Here is a 21,641-nt window from a genome sequence, read left to right as displayed (position 1 = left end):
ACAGATAAATTTCTGGACACATATACCCTCTCAAGACTAAACCAGGAAGAAGTTGAGTCACTGAATAGACCAATAACAGGTTCTGAAATTGACGCAGTAATTAATAGCCTACCAACTAAAAAAAGCCCAGGACCAAACGCATTCATAACTGAATTCTACCAGAGGTACAAAAAGAGCTGGTACCATTTCTTCAGAAACTATTGCAAACAATAGAAAAAGAGGGACCTCTCCGTAACTCATTTTATGAGGCCAGCATCATCCTGATACCAAAACCTGGCAGAGATGCAGCAAAAAAAGAAAATTTCAGGCCAATATCCTTGATGGACATCAATGTGAAAATCCTCAATAAAATACTGGCAAACCGAATCCAGCAGCACATCAAAAAGCTTATCCACCATGATCAAGTCAGCTTCATCCCTGGGATGCAAGGCTGGCTCAACATATGTAAATCAATAAATGCAATCCATCATATAAAGAGAACCAATGACAAAAACAACATGATTACCTCAATAGATGGAGAAAAGGCCTTCGATAAAAGTTAACATCCCTTCATGCTGAAAACTCTCAATATACTAGGTATTGATGGAACTTTATCTCAAAATAATAAGAACTATTTATGATAAACCCACAGCCAATATCATACTGAATGAGCAAAAGCTGGAAGCATTCCATTTGAAAACTGGCACACAGCAAGGATGCCCTCTTTCACCACTCCTATTCAACATAGTATTGGAAGATCTGGCCAGGGCAATCAGACAAGAGAAATAAATAAAGCGTATTCAAATAGGAAGAGAGGAAGTCAAATTATCTCTGTTTGCAGATGACATAATTGCGTATTTAGAAAACCCCATTGTCTCAGCCCAAAATCTCCTTAAGCTGATAAGCAACTTCAGCAAAGTCTCAGGATACAAAATCAATGTGCAAAAATCACAAGCATTTCTATACACCAATAATGGACAAATGGAGAGCCAAATCATGAGTGAACTCCCATTTACAATTGCTACGAAGATAGTAAAATACCTAGGAATCCAACTTACAAGGGATGTGAAGGATCTCTTCAAGGAGAACTACAAACCAATGCTCAAGGAAATAAGAGAGGGCACAAACAAATGGAAGAACATTCCATGCTCATGGATAGGAAGAATCAATATCATGAAAATGGCCATACTGCCCAAAGTAATTTATAGATGCAATGCTATCCCCATCAAGCTACCATTGACTTTCTTCACAGAATTGGAAAATACTACTTTAAAGTTCATTCATATGGAACCAAAAAAGAGCCCATATAGCCAAGACAGTCCTAAGCAAAAAGAACAAAACTGGAAGCATCACGCTACCTGACTTCAAACTATACTACAAGGCTACAGTAACCAAAATAGCATGGTACTGGTACCAAAACAGATATATAGACCAATGGAACAGAACAGAGGCGTCAGAAATAATGCCACACATCTATAGTCATCTGATCTTTGACAAACCTGACAAAAACAAGCAATGAGAAAAGGTTTCCCTATCTAACAAATGGTGTTGAGAAAACTGGCTAGCCATATGCAGAAAACTGAAACTGGACCCCTTCCTTAAACCTTATATAAAAATTAACACAAGATGGATTAAAGACTTAAATGGAAGACCTAAAACCGTAAAAACCCTAGAAGAAAACCTAGGCAATACCATTCAGGACATAGGCATGGGCAAAGACTTCATGACTAAAACACCAAAAGCAAGGACAACAGAAGCCAAAATTGACAAATTGGATCTAATTAAGAAACTATCATCAGAATGAACAGGCAACCTACAGCATGGGAGAAAATTTTTGCAATCTATCCACCTGACAAAGGGCTAATATCCAGAATCTACAAGGAACTTCAGCAAATTTACAAGAAAAAAACAAACAACCCCATAAAAAGTGGGCAAAAGATATGAACAGACACTTCTCAAAATAAGACATTTATGTGGCCAACAAACATATTTAAAAAAGCTCATCATCATTGGTCATTAGAGAAATGCAAATCAAAACCACAATGAGATACCATCTAATGCCAAGTAGAATGGCAATCATTAAAAGTCAGGAAACAACAGATGCTGGAGAGGATGTGGAGAAATAGGAATGCTTTTACACTGTTGGTGGGAGTGTAAATTAGTTTAACCATTGTGGAAGACAGTGTGGCAATTCCTCAAGGAAGTAGAACCAGAAATACCATTTGATCCAGCAATGCCATTACTGGGTATATACCCAAAGGATTATAAATCAGTCTACTATAAAGAAAGATACATGCACACGTATGTTTATTGCAGCACTGTTCACAATAGTAAAGACTTGTATCCAACCCAAATGCGCATCAATGATAGACTGGATAAAGAAAATGTGGCACATATACACCATGGAATACTATGCAGCCATAAAAAAGGATGAGTTCATGTCCTTTGCAGGGACACGGATGAAGCTGGAAACCATCCTTCTCAGCAAGCTAACACAGGAACAGAAAACCAGACACCACATGTTCTCACTCATAAGTGGAAGTGAACAATGAGAACATATGGACACAGGGAGGGGAACATCACACACCGGGGCCTGTTGTGGGGTGGGTGGCTAGGGGAGTGGTAGCATTAGGAGAAATACCTAATGTAGATGACAGGTTGATGGGTGCAGCAAACCACCATAGCACGTATATACTTATGTAACAAACCAGCACATTCTGCACATGTATCCCAGGACCTAAAAAATGTATAATTTAAAAAAATATAGATTTTGATATCCTTCCACTACATTCCAAAGTCTTCCCTAGGTGACCTTTAACTGAAGCAAAATTTTGACATTCATAATGACCCAAAGTATCAAAAAGAATAGAAATTTTTAAAAAATCAAATATTTATAAACACATTTATTATATTTTCAGAAAAAATAGAAAATTCCTGAAAAGCAGAAAGAAAAATTTAAAAATAATCCATAATTTTACCATCTATGGATAATGACTATTTACATTTTAATGTCTCTTTTCTTCAGGGCATTATTTTATGCACAGTTTTATTTACATAATTATACCCATTGTCTATATGTAATTTTTATTTTTTTCTAGTTACTATTATATCATAAGCATTTTCTGCATTATACAGTCATTGTGAACACTGCCATTTATGATTTCATAATGTTCCACACAAGGACTGTGGCCTGGATTATTTAACCAAACATTCATAATTTAAAATGCTTATCTCACTGTTACTTATGCTGTTATGATGTTGATCTTGATGAATAAACTCACACGTCCCCTACCCCCACCCACCATCAAAATTTTGGGTTATTTCATTAAGTGATACATTTCAGTGTGTAATTACTGCTCAATGGATGTGACCATTTTAAGACATTCAATACACATTTACAAATTACTCTCTTAAAAAAAGCCTATGCCAGTTTACACTGAGCTGCAGTGTAAGAAAATTACTGCATTTTGCTACATTTTTGCTAATATGCCTATTATCATTTAGAAAGACTAGCTAATTTGAAAGGCACGAAATGTTGTTTTTATTTGCATGGCTTTGATCAGCAGATATTTTGAAAAAAAAACTGTCCATGTTTGTTAAACAGTGGCATTTCCTCTTTGGGAGAAATATCTGTGATGTCTGTTCTTTACTCATTTGTTGGCTTATTATTATTATTTTTTACAGATTTGAATTAACTGAAAATTATAAATACATGATTCTTTTTTGTATTGCTTCAAATGTATCTCCCTGCTTGTTGTTCTCCTTTTAAGTTTGATTAAGCTTTTTATGTACAGAAGATTAAAATTTTTTGTAATCACATCTGCCCATCTTTTCCTTTGTGAATTTTAAATCTCTTTTAATTCTAGACACTCCCTCTCTTTCCAGAAGCTTGACAATATTCATTTCTATTTTTTTTACAGTTTATTTATTCTTTGATTTAAAAGAAGTCTTTGATCTGTTTGGAAATTGTTTCGGTACATAACGTTGAAGGGAGTTTTCACATGGCTAGTCAAAGTTTCCAGTATAATTTATTCAACAATTTTGTTTTTTCTCTTATCATAGGTTAAATTTTCACATGTAATGAAGTATAATCTAGGCTATCTGTTATGTGTGGTTGGATCAATATACCACACTGTTTCAATCACTATATTTTCAAAGTCTGTTTAATTGTCTGTTCATGTGAGTTTTAGGGTATGTATGGTTTGGCTCTGTGTCCCCACTCAAATCTCATCTCGAATTGTAATTCCCATGTGTTGAGGGAGGGACTTTGTGGGAGGTGATTGGTTTATGGGGTTGGTTTCCCCCATGCTGTTCTCATGACAGTGAATGAGTTTTCATGAGAGCTAATGGTTTGAAAGTGTGGCACTTCCTTATTCTCTTGGTCTATTTCCTGCCGCCTTGTGAAGAAAGTCCTTGCTTCTCTTTTGCTTATGCCATGATTGTAAGTTTCCTGAGGCTTCCCAAGCCATGTGGAACTGTGAGTCAAGCAAACCTGTTTCCTTTCTAAATTACCTAGTCTAGGGTGTTTATTTATAGCAGTGTGAAAATAGAATAATACAGCGTGGTTCAAGTTTAAGGAGGGAAAACTGTTTTGAATGAGTTACGCTTCATTTTACTCTTTTTGCTTGACTCATAGTAAGAAACTGTTCAAAGACAGCACCCATGACAATGAGATCCTTAACTGAGTGTCCTGTTTTTATTTTTGTTTATTTACTTATTTATTTTTCAGACAGGGTCTCACTGTATCACCCAGGCTGGAGTGCAGTGGTGCAATCATAGCTCACTGCAGCCTCTACATCCAGGGCTCAAGCAAACTTCCCCCCTCAGCCTCCCATGTAGCTGGGTCCACAGGCATGTGCCACTATGCCCGGCTAGACTTTTGATTATTTTGTAGAGGATGGGGCCTTGCTATGTTGCCCAGGCTGGTCAACATAACCAGACCCCAGGCTCTACAAAATCTCCTGGGCTCAAGTGACCCTCCTGCCTTAGCCTCCCAAAGTGCTGAGATTATAGGTGTCAGCCACTGTCCCAAGCCCCAATTTTTAAATATATATTTTCTCTTTTTTCCCTTTTTCTCCTTGCTTACTTTATGTTTACATTCTTGAAAATAAAATGGTAACCTTTGCTCTCTTTCCTTCCACCAGGTGCTCCCTTGCACAATGTCATTTTATCTAATTATATGTTTGTTTAGATGTTCCAGGGACTGAGTCTTAAAATAATCCAGGCCCGAGGTATGGAATTGTTCCCCACCAGGCAATTACCTCAAGGCTGCAGTTAATTTACAACTTGATTGTGCCTAACATGGTGCCAGCCCATTCATCATGTGGGGCAATAACTCAAGATAAGTCATCGGAGCAAGTCATGTAGACCAGCACCTCCTCAGGCCTCCTGCATGTCCCCCATACCCAGCTCCCCTTTTTAAGTTCTTGCATTCTGTCCAAAATTCTAAATGATTTCTTTAAGGCATGAAGACTTGGCCATTTCCCTACTGCTAGTTCTGTATTAAAGTCACTTTCCTCTCACCACATTTCATCCTTGTTATTTGACTTTGCAAGAGGTGAGCAGCCAAACCTGTGTTTGGTTACGCTCAGCACAAAGATAAAGAAGGAAGCCAATCCCAACGAGCCTCATATCCTTCTAATCTGATCTCTGACTCTTGAAGAGGATTTTGTGTCTAGATTTTCTTCTGCAGGCCACCTTGACTTGTGGGAGCTTAGTAGAAAGGATGACCTTCCTAGAGGTGGGTTTTATTCCTACCCCTATGATGGGCAGTCACTGTAGATCCCTTAGGCAACCAGAGGTTGTCCCTTTACTAACCATCCTTTTATTTACCTCTAGCTGAACTTTCTGCTTTCCTCTCCAGCCAGCAAACACTTCACCATTGGGGGTACTCACTGATATGCTTTATTTTCCAGAGGATTTCATTTCTTCTCCATTTGAGGCTGAAACCCCTCCCAAGGTCAAAACCTTATACTTTAATCCTTTGAATACATTCTTATCTACTTTCTTCCAGACCTGATGATTTTCAGCTTTTTGTTACTTCTAATCTTGCTCATGCAATCTCAGGTCCTTTGCTACATACAGTGGGGCTTGGAAGAGCTATATTGGGAGGATACAGAATCCCTGATAGGGAGAGGAACCAAAGAGGTATTACAAAAGAATTCCCCCCTCCCCAGGCCATCTGAATGCAACTCCAGGTGTCCCAGAAGTTAAAGGAGCAATGTTCAATATACACACGGTCCACAATACTCAGGCAGGAGCCTCCTGCCGACAGGGCAAACAAACTGTGGGAAATTAATACTCCACACTATCTGCAGGCCAGCTCAGACATGTCATCCTCTCATTTAGCTATAGAACCTGCTCTTCTCTGTGTATTGTTTTGAAAGTTTAGGGTTCAGATTCTAAGAAGATATGCCTTTAAAAATTCTTCAGAACAGGTCCATGAAAAATCTGAGCAGATCGTATCACTGAGGATGAGGGTCGGCAAAGATACCATGTGCAGTAAATGTCCTGGGTAGGATTCATTCATTCACTTCTTCACTCATTCATTGGTTTGTTCGTTTATGTGGCAAATACTCCCCAAGTCCCTGCTGTATGGCAGGCATCATTCTCATTCTAGGAACTTGTGATCTAGTGGTAAAATTATTTATTACCTGGTGTAATGCCTCATGACATAGCTGAATTTCTACCCTGCCCTAACTCTGTTTAAGAAACAGGATACCACTGGGGGCGGGGCTGCCAAGGGAGGAGGAAGATGGCGGCGGGGGCGAGGTGAGGTGTTGGCAGTGGAAAGGGGTTCGGGCTCGGGGGGCGGGGGGACGCGGAGCGATGGCCCGCGCCGGCCGCAGGGGCGGATAAAAAGCCGTCGCGCCGCGGGAGTGGGCGGGAGGGAGAGGGGGTGTCCGAGGGCCACAAGAGTATGACGGGGCTGTACGAGCTGGTGTGGCGGGTGCTGCACGCGCTGCTCTGTCTGCACCGCACGCTCACCTCCTGGCTCCGCGTTCGGTTCGGCACCTGGAACTGGATCTGGCGGCGCTGCTGCCGCGCCGCCTCTGCCGCGGTCCTAGCGCCGCTCGGCTTCACGCTCCGCAAGCCCCCGGCAGTCGGCAGGAACCGCCGTCACCACCGGCACCCGCGCGGGGGGTCGTGCCTGGCAGCCGCACACCACCGGATGCGCTGGCGCGCGGACGGTCGTTCCTTGGAGAAGCTGCCTGTGCATATGGGCCTGGTGATCACCGAGGTGGAGCGGGAACCCAGCTTCTCGGACATCGCGAGCCTAGTGGTGTGGTGTATGGCCGTGGGCATCTCCTACATTAGCGTCTACGACCACCAAGAATACTCACCAGAATTTGCAAATAGTAATGACAAAGATGATCAAGGTATTTTCAAAAGAAATAATTCCAGATTGATGGATGAAATTTTAAAACAACAGCAAGAACTTCTGGGCCTAGATTGTTCAAAATACTCACCAGAATTTGCAAATAGTAATGACAAAGATGATCAAGTTTCAAATTGCCATTTGGCAGTGAAGGTGCTGTCTCTGGAAGATGGAAAAGCAGATATTGTAAGAGCTGCTCAGGACTTTTGCCAGTTAGTAGCCCAGAAGCAAAAGAGACCCACAGATTTGGATGTAGATACGTTAGGCAGTTTACTTAGTTCAAATGGTTGTCCTGATCCTGATTTAGTATTGAAGTTCGGTCCTGTGGACAGCACATTAGGCTTTCTTCCCTGGCACATCAGATTGACTGAGATTGTCTCTTTGCCTTCCCACCTAAACATCAGTTATGAGGACTTTTTCTCTGCCCTTCGTCAATATGCAGCCTGTGAACAGCGTCTGGGAAAGTAGTGGTCATTGGTTGCATAATTTGACTTGAGGCTTGTGGAGGAAAGGACCCAAGTGACTCTGATGTTTACAAAGCACCTATGAAACCCTGTACACACCTAGTTCATAATCCTCATAATTTATCAACAAACACAAAAAAAGTCTTACTTGAGAGTGAGTGTGTGTGTGTGCGTGTGCACGTGCACACATGTGCACGTTTGTATGTATGGAAATAAACTTATAAATGGGGACGTATTGGAGAAGGAAATACATAGACCTACAACTTTGAGCAAATAGCAGTGATGTTTTAGGAACTGAAATGTCACACTTAAAGTCTTCAGCCCAGCTACTTCCCTATTTTTGTGGGGAGAAGAGGGCCTGATTAGAACTGTTCTGGTTGTGTTTGGCGGGAGGGGAATAATTTTTGTTCAGTCCTTCTTAGTGACCAAACTTTAATTTTTAAGAATAATATATTGACTTACTGAACTGAAGCATTCTGAGTTGAAAGGAGCTCCAGAGGAGTGGAGTTCTGTGTTGCTCACATGTTAAAATCTTGCTCACCTTCAGAGCAGAGGGAATACCTATCTTCAGATATCCGTCCATTTTCATCTCTTAATTGTAGTCAAAAGTATGACTTGAGAGTGTTGCTCTGGTATTCTGGGTTCTGAAGTCTGGTATTCTGGTATTCTGGGTTCAAAAGTATGACTTGAGAGTGTTGCTCTGATATTCTGAGAGTTGCTCTGTATTCTGGGTTCTGAAGATTATTTGAAAAATAACTCCTACTACATTGAAATGCAGACTTTTAAAAATTTAAACATTGGATTAGGCAGTCAAAAAAACCAAGCAAGCATAAAAGGTCAATAAGTTGTAATCTTGATAGTAAAGGTGGAAAACTTATTATAAATGGAAAGAAAGTTTTGATTTCCTTTTTTGTTTGATGGGCAGTATGCCATATTATACCCAAAGTTCTTTTAAAAAATATTTCCATCAACTATTTTTATTTAAAATAAACATTTGAGGGAAGTTACCAAGGCAGCTTTTTTCCTCAAAAGTAACCTGTTCCTCTTTGGAATAGCACATTTTAGGGGCATGGTTAATACCTGAGATTTTTACTCAGTAAATCCTGATGGTTACTGTGTGTAAAATATCTTTAAGTAGGATTGAAGGCCTCTGTGGGGGAATAAAATATTACCAAAGTCTATAAAAATAAATTTTACATGTTCTCTTTTATGACAGAGAGCAGCACTGGTTCTGTTATTTTTAAAATGAATAATTGATTTCTTGATAGGTGTTTAATATTTCTTCCCTCACTGCTGATTCTTAGATAGAAACCATTCTTTATATTTGATAGACTGTTTTCAGAAAACCCTTATCAACAAGTGTACAATACTTATCTAAAACTATACATTTAGAATGGAGTAGTTTAATACTAGATCTCAGAAGTTTTGAAAAATAGCAAAGAAGACTGGATTTGGAAAGCATGGTCTACAATTGGTTGTTAAATTCTGAAGCTATGAAGAATAAATGTTTCAACTTTGGATTATGAAACCCCATTTATGATTTTTAAAATACACTTGAAATAAAAATGATTAAACTAAAAAAAAAAAAAAAAAAAGAAACAGGATACCTGTGATTAAAAAGCTCCCTTTGTAACCAGACCAACTGAGACTGATTAGTTGACTGAATGACCTGAAAAAGACCTCAGACTTCATTATAATCTCATTTCCATGCTAAATGACACTCCCACCAGCGCCATGACAGTGGATAATTGCCATGATGACTGGAAGAAGCCGTAAAAGGAGAAAAAAGAAGGCAGCACCCCAGTTTTAGGAAGTTCACCACCCATTTCCAGAAAAGACATGAATATTCCTTCCCTCACTTTTAAGTCCAACGTCTTCATCAGAAAAACTGTATATTCTGAGTCCCTCACTCCTCACTAGTCAAGAAGTTGATTTGTGAACCAAGTTCCTGCTTCTTTTATTTTTATTTTTTATTTTTGAGACGGAGTCTCGCTCTGTCACCAGGCTGGAGTGCAGTGGCGCAATCTTGGCTCACTGCAAGCTCTGCCTCCTGGGTTCAGGTGATTCTCCCGCCTCAGCCTCCCAAGTAGCTGGGACTACAGGTGCCTGCCACCACACCCAGCTAATTTTTGTATTTTTAGTAGAGACGGGGTTTTACCATGTTAGCCAGGATGGTCTCCATCTCTTGACCTCATGATCCACCCATGTTGGCCTCCCAAAGTGCTGGGATTACAGGCGTGAGCCACTGCACCGGACCCAAGCTCCTGCATCTTAATTCCATGGCCATTGAGTAACGCCTGCACTGCTTGACGCTCACTTTCAGTTTTGTGTATTGTCTTCATGGCGCCAAACAGGGAAAGACCCAATTTTGGGGGAAAGAATGGCTTTGTAACAAAATCAGGCTAGTCTAGTCTCTAGTCAAATCAAATGGAGGAGACAGGTAATACAATATGCTGTTTCTCCTTTTATTTTTTACTTTTCAATGATCTACGTACTTATAAAAATATGGAAATAAATTATTGTGGTTTATTGATAACCAGTGGGGATACCTTCCACACAGGCAACACTGTGGGGAGCTGCGTGGTGTCTATGTCTGGTGACTCTTCTATAAATGATTCTGCTCATCACTGCCTTTTGAGAAGGAATGGTTTCACACCCACTGGGAATCTGTAGCTGGAGTACTTTGCTAATAAAACAACCAAATAACAGATAATTGTCCAGCAGTTTTCCCCAAATGAATCAGAGAAACTGGAAGCTTTCAAAGCAATGGCAGAATCTTTGCTTGTAGATCCACCCAATGTGTCAGCTTGTTTGAAAGCAAAGAAAATATCTTATTTATTTCCCCTAAGGTGCTAAAAAAAAAAGGGGAAAAATTGCTTGAACATTTAAACAAGGAACTTTCAAGATGAGTTATAAATGCTTTATGAGCTTTTATAGTTGGGAAATTCTTAATAACAAGCTACAATCTCTTGACTTCTTTATTTGATTCAAAAAATCTTTACTTAGCTGGGTGTGGTGGCTCATGCCTGTAATCCCAGCACTTTGAGAGGCTGAGGTGGGTGGATCGCTTGAGCCCAAAAGTTTGAGACCATTCTGGGCAACATCATAAGACCTCATCTTTACTAAAAATTTTTTAAAAGTAGCCAGATGTGATGGTGTGCACCTGTGATCTCAGCTACTTGGGAGGCTAAAGTGGGAGGATCACTTGAGTCTGGGAGGTCGAGGCTGCAGTGCACTGTGATTGTACCACTGCAGTTCAGCCTGGGCAACAGAGAGAGACCTTATCTCAAAAAAAAAAAAAAATCTATTTAGTCATAGCTTATTATTAGCCTTGCATAGTGTTGGGCATATAGTAGGCCCTAAGTAAATTTTTTTTGAATAGGTCACTGTGACAGATTCTGAAGCTGTAAGACACTGCCATCAGCCTTAAGGAAATAATAACTTAGGATGGAAGATAGTCATGGAACAGCTAACTCTAATGCAATAACGGCTGATATTTATTGAGCTCAGACTGTATTCCAGGCACCATGCTAAATGCTTTATGCATAGTACCTTATTTAATTTTCCCGAAAATCTTATGAAGTAGGGACTAGTGTTTTAGGAATGAGGACACAAATGCTGAGAGAGGTTTAAACAGCCACGATGTAGCTGTAAAATTAACCCAGACCTTTATGATTCAAATGTCCACGTGCTGGGTACCCGGTTGTATGGGCTCTCCTGTTGCACCTGTCACCTCCCAGCTATGAATGGCATCTTCAGGGAGTAGGACAGAGAGGGTAGTTTGTTGTCTTGGCACACGGGTTTAGAAAGCATTCATAGGAAAAGTGCAATTTCACTTGGCTGCTTGAAAATTCCCAGAGGGGGGTGAGCTGGGTAATTCAGCAAGCCATGTATTGAGATTTTTAAAACATGGGAAAGTGGATACCATATTACATGATTTTGCTGCTAGTCTGGTTTTGACCTGGTGATCCCATCCTGGTAACTGTAAGTTCATCCATCTAACTGGGCTTCCTCAATCTCTGGGTTCAGAGGATAATTTGTCAACCTTTCAGCCCCTCTTCCCTGATTAGTGGCCAAGACTGTGTCCCTGACATCAAAATTTCTTACTTATCTAGATGATGGGGTGTGTCCTTGTTACGGTCTCACCAATGCACCACAATGTAGCAGTCTCTCATTGTGAGGTATCACCCAGAGTTCTTTGTCTCACAACCAAGAGAATTAAGGAGCATGGACACAAAGGGCAAGGTTGGGGTGAAAGTTTAATAAGTGAAAGAAGAAAGCTCTTCACTGTGGAGACGGGACCTGGAAGAGGGTTGCATTTTTACAGTTGAATGCAAAGGCTTTTATAAGAAACCAATGAGGGCTGGGCATCTCATTTGTATAAGGTGCAAATTTCTGGTAGCTCCACCCTGTCCCCCTAGTGTGCATGCGGGTCCTTAGCTTGAGTTACTCCATATTGCTTTGTTCTCCTTACTGCATATGTGTAAGGGAATGGAATTTTCTATTGTGGGCATGTATGGGCAAGTCACCTGTGTAGCCTTTCTTACCTGTGCAGCTGTGGGCATGTCTTAGGCAAACCCTTCTGTGCAAGTTCCCTTATCTGTGCCTGCAGGTTGTTCTTTTGTTTGGAAGAATTCAACCAAGGACCCATCCTAACTGCCCGCCTGACCAGTTTCTTTCTTTCTCCTCTCTCACCCTGCTCTGACCCTCCCTAGTCCATTTCTACCAGCAGGGAAAGGATGCTCCCTGCTCTGGTCATTTTGACCTCCCTATATCCATTTTTACTTCATGCTGGGCGTGGATGGCTTTGGACAAATCTCCCATTTCAGTCACTGATATACCCATACTGGAAGACATGCCCAGTCAACTAGGCTTCCTCTCAGAGTCTGCAGCCGACTCCACTCTGCAATCCCATCATTGTGGACACCGGCCCAGTGGCTCCATCAAGTCCCAGCTAATGGTCTTTTCATTTCCTCTCTATCATGCACACAACACCACTTCAAGCACTAATAGCTACAGCACTGCCCTGGGACCTGAGCAAGAAGGATTGTGGTGGTTCGAGGGCCCCGTCATGGTTCTCTGGCTGCATATCATCCTCCCTTTCCCAGGATGAAGAGTTGTAATGCCAAGGGAACATACATACTTGGGGACTCTTCTAGACCATAATCTGCTCATGAGAATTCTGCAATTTCTTATCCACATAGCCCCACGATCAATCAGTTTCAGCCCTGCAAAAACTTCTTCCTGTGTCTGACTTCTGGAGAGTGGACTATGCTGGTGTGTTCCTTCCTAGGCCTGATGGCTGGTAAAAGGTGCAGTTGTTTGAAGGGTGAGTGCAGATGGAGCTTGGACATGCAAGCCAGGGTATCCACATGCTTCTATGTGAGGCTGTTGTGTGGGACAGAGCTGGAGGTGGGCCAAGGGCTGAGCGTTGGCTTTCCCCATGCACGGATCAAGTCTGATAATTCTACCTGAGGACCTGGCCTTCTAGGCTGTTATGAAGGTATATGTTGAGAGGAAAACATTTCCTCTACCAACTTAGGTTTAATGATCGAGGACCTGCCAATTAACTCACAGTAGACAAATTAACAGGAGAGAAGAAAAATTTATTTACATGTGCAGGCAAGAGTACTTAGTGATGAGTAATTCACTGAATAGCCAGAGGTAAACGTTGTATACCAACTTAACAAAAGAAGGGAAAGAGTGTGGCTTGGGGCTTAGGTAGGAAAGTATAAAGGGTTCTATTGGGATTTTTGTTGCTAATGGCAGCTGAATTTGCACTTCCCAGTGCTAATGATTAGTCTTCTCCCAAACAGGAAACTCCCTTGGAGGTGGGTAAAGAGCAGTTTTATTTTTGGGAGACTCTGCTCAAGTTCAGATAATTTTTCTGTGGCTGCTTTTTATTCAGATGTTTTCAGCTTAAGGTAATTTTTTTTACTACTTTGGTGGGCTGTTAATTCTTTCATATATTTATCAAGGAAGGAGACTAGAATATATTTTATTTAATAGTCAATAGCTTGATTTTCATTTTATAACTATTTGGACACATAGTATATGGGCCTCTATTTTTATTCTTGCTCTATGTCTTGAAAACGTTAGAGGTGGGCTTGGTGATTACATGGTTATCTTTCATGAATGGAATCCAAGTCTTGCTAATTTTATTTTCTACCAGGGAGGAGCATTTCATGGTGTGTGTCTTGACAACATGACAATGCTAGTCCTGGGCACTGCCACAAGAAGCCAGGTGGTACCAAGGCACCAGTTGTTAGATATTGGTGCATTCTGTCATTTGAAGATTGAAAAATCCTGGATGATTTTCTGTGTACATCCAGGAGCTACCGGTAGCTCATGGGACAGGGAAAAGATTTACTGCCTTGTGTATACAGAAAGGACCACATATCAAATGAGCAGGGATATCTCCCTCTCAAAGATCATCCCCTCCCACACAATACCACAAATCCCTACCATATATTAGGCATTATAGTAAGCTAAGCACCTTCCTACATAAATCATATCTCATGTTTATGGAATATTATTGGGCAACATATCATTCTCTCTTTTGAGTTAGGAATTCAGCAAGACTTGTTTCACAAGATACAGATCACAAAGACCCCACTGATAAAACAGGATGAGGTAAAGAAGCTGGCCAAACCTGTCTCACATGTCCGTGTGAGGAGACCACCAAACAGGCTTTGTGTGAGCAACACGGCTGTTTATTTCACCTGGGTGCAGGTGAGCTGAGTCCAAAAAGAGAGTCAGCAAAGTGTGGTGGATTATCATTAGTTCTTATAGATTTTGGGATAGGCGGTGGAGTTAGGAGCAATGTTTTGCGGGCAGGGGGTGGATCTCACAAAGTACATTCTCAATGGTGGGGAGAATTACAAAGAACCTTCTTAAGGGTGGGGGAGATTACAAAGTACATTGATCAGTTAGGGTGGTGCAGAAACAAATTACAATGGTGGAATATCATCAGTTAAGGCTATTTTCACTTCTTTTGTGGATCTGCAGTTGCTTCAGGCCATCTGGATGTATATGTGCAGGTCACAGGGGATATGATCACTTAGCTTGGGCTCAGAGGCCTGACAAAACCCACCAAAAACCAAGATGGTGACAGAAACAACCTCTGATCATCTTCACTTCTGATTATATGCTAATGATAATGGATTAGCATGTTAAAAGGCACTCCCACCAGCACCAAGATAGTTTACAAATGCCATAGCAATGTCTGGAAGTTACCTTACATGGTCTGAAATGGGGAGGAACCCTCAGTCCTGGGAACTCCCTGCTCCTTTCCTGGAAAACTCATCAATAGTCCACTCCTTGTGTAGCATACAATCAATAAATAACCATAAGGAGAGTCAGTTAAGCCGCCCATGCTGCTACTCTGCCTATGGGTTAGCCGCCCTTTTATTCCTTTACTTTTTAATAAGTGTGCTTTCACTTTACTCTGTGGTTCACTCTTGAATTCTTTCCTGAATGAAGCCAAGAACCCTTAATGGTCTCCTGGACTGGGCCCCAATTTTGGGGTTTGTCCTGCCAACATTTTCTCCCTCAACCTCTTGGAAATAGCTTATATATAGGTCATATACTCTTATCACTTTGCTTTTGCTAAAAGATATTGTATTAGTTATATGTTGCTATATAACAAATTACCCCAAACCTAGTAGTTTTGAACAAGAGTATTTGTTATTTTATTTTATTTTTTAGAGATAGGGTCTCATTCTGTCACCCAGGCTGGAGTGCAGTGGCATAATCATAGCTCACTGCAGCCTGGAACTCCTGAGCTCAGGAAATCCTCCTGCTTGAGCTTCCCTAGTAGTTAGGGCTACAGGTGTACACCACCATGCCTGGCTAATTAAAAAAGACTTTTTTTTTTTTTTTTTTTGTGGAGATAGGATCTCACTATGTTGACCAGGCTGGTCTTGAATGCCTGCCCTCAAGTGATCCTCTTGCCTCAGCCTCCCAAAGCATTGGAATTACAGGTGTGACCCACTGCATCCAGCCACATCAGCATTTAGAATAGAGAAAATGTGGTATATATACACAGTGGAATACTATACAGCCTTAAAAGACAAGGAAATCCTATCATTTGTGACAACACAGTTGAACATAAAGGATATTATGTTAAGTGAAATCATCAGACACAGAAAGACAAATACTGGCTGGGTGCAGTGGCTCATGCCTATAATCCCAGCATTTTGGGAGGCTGAGGTGGGCAGATCACTTGAGGCCAGGAGTTCAAGACCAGCCTGGCCAACATGGTGAAACCTCATCTCTACAAAAATACAAAAATTAGCTGGGCGTGGAAGCACATGCCCGTAATCCCAGCTACTCAGGAGGTTGAGGCAGGAGAATCGCTTGAACCTGGAAGGTGGAGGTTGCAGTGAGCCAAGATGGCACCACTGCACTCCAGCCTGGGTGACAGGGCGAGTCTCCATCTCAAAAAAAAAAAAAAAAGACAAATACTGCATAATGTCACTTATATGTCAAAACCCACAGAAGCAGAGAGTGAAATAATGGTTACTGGAGGCTGGGGTGAGGGGAAATTAGAGAGATGTTCGTTGAAGGACATAAAATTTCAATTAGATAGGTGGAATATGTTCAAAAGATATACATCATAGTGACTATAGCTAATAACAATATATTGTATACTTGAAAATGGCTGAGAGAGTAGATTTTAAGTGTTCTCACTACAAAACTGGTAAGTATATGAAATAATGCATATTTAAAATTGTTTGATTTAGCCAATCCACATTGTGTATATATATATATATGAAAATGTCATGTTGTATACTCTAAATATATACAATTTTAACCTGCGAATTTAAAAAATCATAAAAAACAGGCTGGGCATGGTGGCTCACACCTGTAATCCCACCACTTTGGGAGGCCGAGGCGGGTGGATCACGAGGTCAGGAGAAAAGAGACCATCCTGGCTAACACAGTGAAACCCCGTCTCTACTAAAAATACAAAAAAATTAGCCGGGCGTGGTGGTGGGCGCCTGTAGTCCCAGCTACTCGGGAAGCTGAGTCAGGAGGATGGTGTGAGCCTGAGAGGCAGAGCTTGCAGTGAGTCGAGATGACGCAACGGCACTCCAGCCTGGGCGGCAGAGCAAGACTCCGTCTCAAAAAACAAACAAACAAACAAACAAAAAAACCAAAAAACCCATAAAAAACAAAAATCATAACAAAAAACACAATAGCGTTTATGATCTTACAATTTCTGCGGATAAAGAATCTGGGTGTGGCTCAGCTGGGTCCTTTCACCAGGAGACAATGAAGGTGTGAGCCAGGGCTGCAGTTCCCACAGGGTTTGGCTGGCAGAGGGTCCTCTTCTGAGCCCACCCACACTGTTGCTGGTGGGATTCACTTCACTTCTTCATTGGCTATTGGACCGAGGGCCTCTGCTCTTCATGGGCTCTTGGCTGGAAACTGCCCTCAGTTATCATTTAAACTCTAAACTAAATTTATCCCAAAATTAGCTTCTTCCAAACCCAGGAATAAGTAAGGGCAGTTTGGAGGTTAAGGGCAGGATGGGAGTTGGTTAGACCAGATCTCTTTCACTGTCATCATTTTCTCACTGTTTTAATTTTTTATTTATTTTATTTATTTATTTATTTATTTATTTATTTATTTATTTAGAGATGGAGTCTTGCTCTGTCGCCCAGGCTGGAGTGCAGTGGCGCGATCTCGGCTCACTGCAATCTCCGCCTCCCGGGTTCAAGCGATTCTCCTGCCTCAGCCTCTGGAGTAGCTGGGACTACCGACGCCCGCCACTACGCCTGGCTAATTTTTATATTTTTAGTACAGACGGGGTTTCACCATGTTGGCCAGGTTGGTCTTGAACTCCTGACCTCAGGTGATCTGCCTACCTCAGCCTTCTAAAGTGCTGGGATTACAGGCATGAGCCACCATGCCCAGGATCACTGTTATAATTTTTGCAAAGGTGGTTTCACTCTTACCAGGTATATGGCCCTGAGCAAATGATTTGTCTATTCTGAGCCTTTGTTTTCTTGTGTGTAAAATGACCATAAGACAAATCCTTTACTCACAGCATTGTTAAGAGGAATACATGGGTTCATGTATGCAAAGATGGAAGCACGGTGCCTAACATGTAATAAATGGTTCACAATATTAGCTGTTATCACCATGACTATCAAGAAGTTCTCCCTGATTACCTAAAATGCCACAGATATATATTGATAGCTGCTATTCATTGGAGTAAACAGTTCACCTTATTCATATATTTTATTTTATTTTTAGGTGTTTAATATCCCTAACTTACAAATAACACAACTCTCTAAGCCCTAGGGAGGCTAAGAATTTGCATAATATCATATCACCATTCAGCAACAAAGCCAGGATTCAAACCCAGGTTTCTGGTTCTAGCTCTCATTGCTTTCAGCTTCACGGACCTGCCTTCACCGCTTTCTATGGGTGTGAAGTAGCTCAAGCCTTCAGCACCACCGGCCTGATACCAGCTTATATAAAACATCTCATTTTCTTAACTTGGGGAGCACGGTTAGCCCAAGCAGAGGTTTCTCTTCATCCAGGATTCCCAGGACACCAGGACAACTGAAACTTTTAAAATTTGTAGTATTCCTTAATTTTCCTTTTTAAATTCTAACACTGCAGACTGAAAAAGCCAGGCCTCTCTTTGGAGGTCCACATAACCCTCAGTGAGAGCATGTGAGAGATTGGAAGCATGGGTTTGCAGTCAAATTCTCTGGGTCTCCCGCAGCCTGGCCAGCGTTTCATCACCTACAGCCTTGGGACTGCATGTCTGAGGCTGAATCATGGGAGAGGGAGAGGGCTGGGTATAAATTCCCCCACTCCCTGTCAGTGATGCTGGGCCTCCGGGGGCACTGTAGAGATGTAGTTCATTAAGGAATTACCTCGGTGTTAATGTCTTCCACTGAGAAGTGCTATTCTGCCGGGGCCTCCTAAGGGGTAGCTGAAAGTGTTTCATTTCTATTCATTCTATTCTCTGGATGCCTCCATTTAATGAGGTCTTTACTTTTGCCTTTAAAGACTGCTCTCACCCCTGTGGAGTCTAGCTGTTAGCTGGAATTTGAATACAGAAGGGAGTCAGGACAGAACAAGGAAAAAGCCCTGAAGGTCAACCCCCCACACACTTAGAAGGAGCTGGCTGCCTCTGGCTCCCCATCTCTGGCCAGTCCCACTTCTGCCTTTCATGACAATCCAAATTTGGTGTCTCAGAGGCTTCCCACTTACTGGTTGTACCTGTCCCAGTTCCAGGGCAGACTTCCTCCGGGGCAAGGAGTTTATTAATAGTCTCCACCTATGGGACCAGTGGAGATCAGATGCATTCACATTTTCAGAAAATAGAGCCCACATGACAGCTGGGCCTCTGGCTGCCTCCCTTGTCCCTGCAACTTCCCCAGCTCTCTTGCTGGCAGTCAGACACCAGTTACTGAACTCAGAGCTGTGGGAGACCCCTGGATGCTCACATAATCTCAAAGGCAGCACTTTTGAAATGTGGGGCTGTATGGCAGGTGCACCTGACAACAATAACTTAAGCATACCCTGAGAATGACCCTATGGTCTAAGAAAATGTGTGTTTGGGGTCCCAAGCTAAGGAATCCAGGAGTGGTCAATCTGGAGAATCACTCTTTATGCATGAAGGACATCGGAACCCCCTGGTCCATTCCTTGCAATGCAGGTCATGCAGGGGACAAAGGCCCTGTGTTTTCCATTAAATGGAGGTTGCTAGGTGGAGGGTACTAGGGGGAGGGTGCTAAGTGAAGATTGCTGTAATCACCCAGTGGGTTCACCTTGCCTGCTGCGTCGACAGAACCGATTTATGAAGACAGGGGAATTGCAATGGAGAAAGAGTAATTCATGCAGAGCCGGCTGTGTGGGAGACTGGAGTTTTATTATTACTCAAATTGGTCTCCCTGAGGATTCAGGAATCAGAGTTTTTAAAGATAATTTGGTGGGTAGGGGCTCGGGAAGTGGGAGTGCAGATTGGTCAGATTGGAGATGGAATCATAGGGGGTTGAAGTGAGGTTTTCTTGCTGTCTTCCGTTCCTTGGTGGGATGGCAGAACTGGTTGAGCCAGATTACTGGTCTGGAAGGTGTCAGCAGATCCATCGAGTGCAGGGTCTGCAAAATATCTCAAACACTGACCTTAGGTTTTACAATAGTGATGTTATTTCCAGGAGCAAGGTTTTACAATAGTGATGTTATTTCCAGGAGCAATTTGGGGAGGTTCAGACTCTCGGAGCTACAGGCTGCACAACCCCTAAACTGTAATTTCTAATCTTGTAACGAATTTGTTAGTCCTGCATAGGCAGACTGGTCCCCAGGCAAGGAGGCCTTTTTGGGAAAGGGCTGTTATCAATTTTGTTTCACAGTCAAACCATGAACGGAGTTCCTTCCCAAAGTTTGTTCAGCCTATGCCCAGGAATGAACAAGGACAGCTTAAAGGTTATAAGCAAAATGGAGTTGGTTAGGTCTGATTTCTTTCACTGTTAGAATTTCCTTAGTTATAATTTTGCAAAGGCAGTTTCATGGCTAAATAAACTGAATGCTTTTTACAAACGGCAGTGGTTTTCCTGTCCAGCCCACTGTTCCTGGACTGCCCTGTCTGTAACTCTCTAATAAACTCTATGTCTCTGTCTCCTTTGCATGTTTAGGTCTCTTCTCCAGTTTCTTGGACACAGTGTTGGAGTCAACAGGGATGTGGCACAACAGGAACTTCACCCAATGCAGATTCCGTTCGAGAAACTGGGCCTCCAGCTTGTTCTACCAGTCATGTGCTGGTCCTCCCAGGGCCCTGCTCTGTGCCCCCAACCCAGCTCTAGCCTCAAACTCCACCTGGGCCTAACTGTCTAGAGTGCTAGGATACCCTTCAATCCTCAGCAACTGGGTCAACAGGGAGGAGAAGGAAGTGAAGAGCAGGCATGATGGAAGACAGAACACTACCATGAAGTTAGGCTGACCCCTTGTCCATCTACAAAAGAGTGACAAACTCAGGTGTGGGTAAACCTATCAGGAGCCGTTTAGGAGTTAATGCAGAAAGCCAGGCAGGCGTTGGCATCAGAGGTCTTGGAGAAAGACTTTTTCTTAACATCACTTTTTTTTTTTTTTTTTTTTTTTTTGATACAGAGTCTTGCTCTGTTGCCCAGGCTGGAGTGCAATGGCGTGATCTTGGCTCACTGCAACCTCTGCCTCCCTGGCTCAAGTGATTCTCCTGCCTCAGCCTCCCGAGTAGCTGGGACTACAGGCACATGCAAGCATGCCTGACTAATTTTTTTTTTGTATTTTTAGTAGAAACAGGGTTTCACCACGTTGATCAGGCTGGTCTTGAACCTCAAATGATCCTGCCTGCCTCAGGATCCCAAAGTTAATGCTACTTCTCAATACCGCTATCATCTGATGCTAAATACATGGCTCTTCATTCTATCTTCATTCTGGCATTACCCAGGAAGCTTTTGAGATTTCAGAAGTCTGGTCCCCACACCCAGAGACTGGGAATTAATTGGTCTGGAGTAGGGCCTGGGCACTAGCATTTTTGAAAAACTCCCCAGGTAATTCTTTTTTGTTTTTGTTTTTGAGACAGAGTCTTACTATATTGCCCAGGCTGGAGTGCAGTGGCACGTTCTCAGCTCACTGCAACCTCCACCTCCCAGGTTCAAGCAATTCTCCTGCCTCAGCCTCCTGAGTAGCTGGGAGTACAGGCGCCCGCCACCACACTCAGCTAATTTTTTTATTTTTAGTAGAGATGGGTTTCACCACGTTGGCCAGGCTGGTCTCTAACTCCTGACCTCAAGTGATCCGCCCGTCTCGGCCTCCCA

The 21,641-nt window shown here is 42.2% G+C and overlaps 1 protein-coding gene and 1 pseudogene across 1 annotated transcript; both read left to right on the top strand.

Annotated features, from left to right (window-relative positions):
* Nucleotides 1–6,713: 6,713 nt before the first annotated feature.
* Nucleotides 6,714–9,339, top strand: LOC741304 (dehydrodolichyl diphosphate synthase complex subunit NUS1). The gene has a single exon (XM_009441199.5). The coding sequence runs from the start codon at nucleotides 6,899–6,901 to the stop codon at nucleotides 7,823–7,825; it is 927 nt and encodes a 308-aa protein (XP_009439474.3). The 5' UTR covers nucleotides 6,714–6,898; the 3' UTR covers nucleotides 7,826–9,339.
* A 216-nt stretch (nucleotides 9,340–9,555) lies between these two features.
* LOC129137289 (carbonic anhydrase 5A, mitochondrial-like) overlaps nucleotides 9,556–21,641 on the top strand; it is a 31,741-nt pseudogene continuing 19,655 nt past the window's right edge.

The sequence above is a fragment of the Pan troglodytes genome, chromosome 18 (assembly GCF_028858775.2).
Source record: "Pan troglodytes isolate AG18354 chromosome 18, NHGRI_mPanTro3-v2.0_pri, whole genome shotgun sequence".
NCBI classification, from domain to species: Eukaryota; Metazoa; Chordata; class Mammalia; order Primates; family Hominidae; genus Pan; species Pan troglodytes.
Note: the sequence above shows the minus strand (reverse complement) of the source record. Positions and strands in the feature narration are given on the sequence as shown.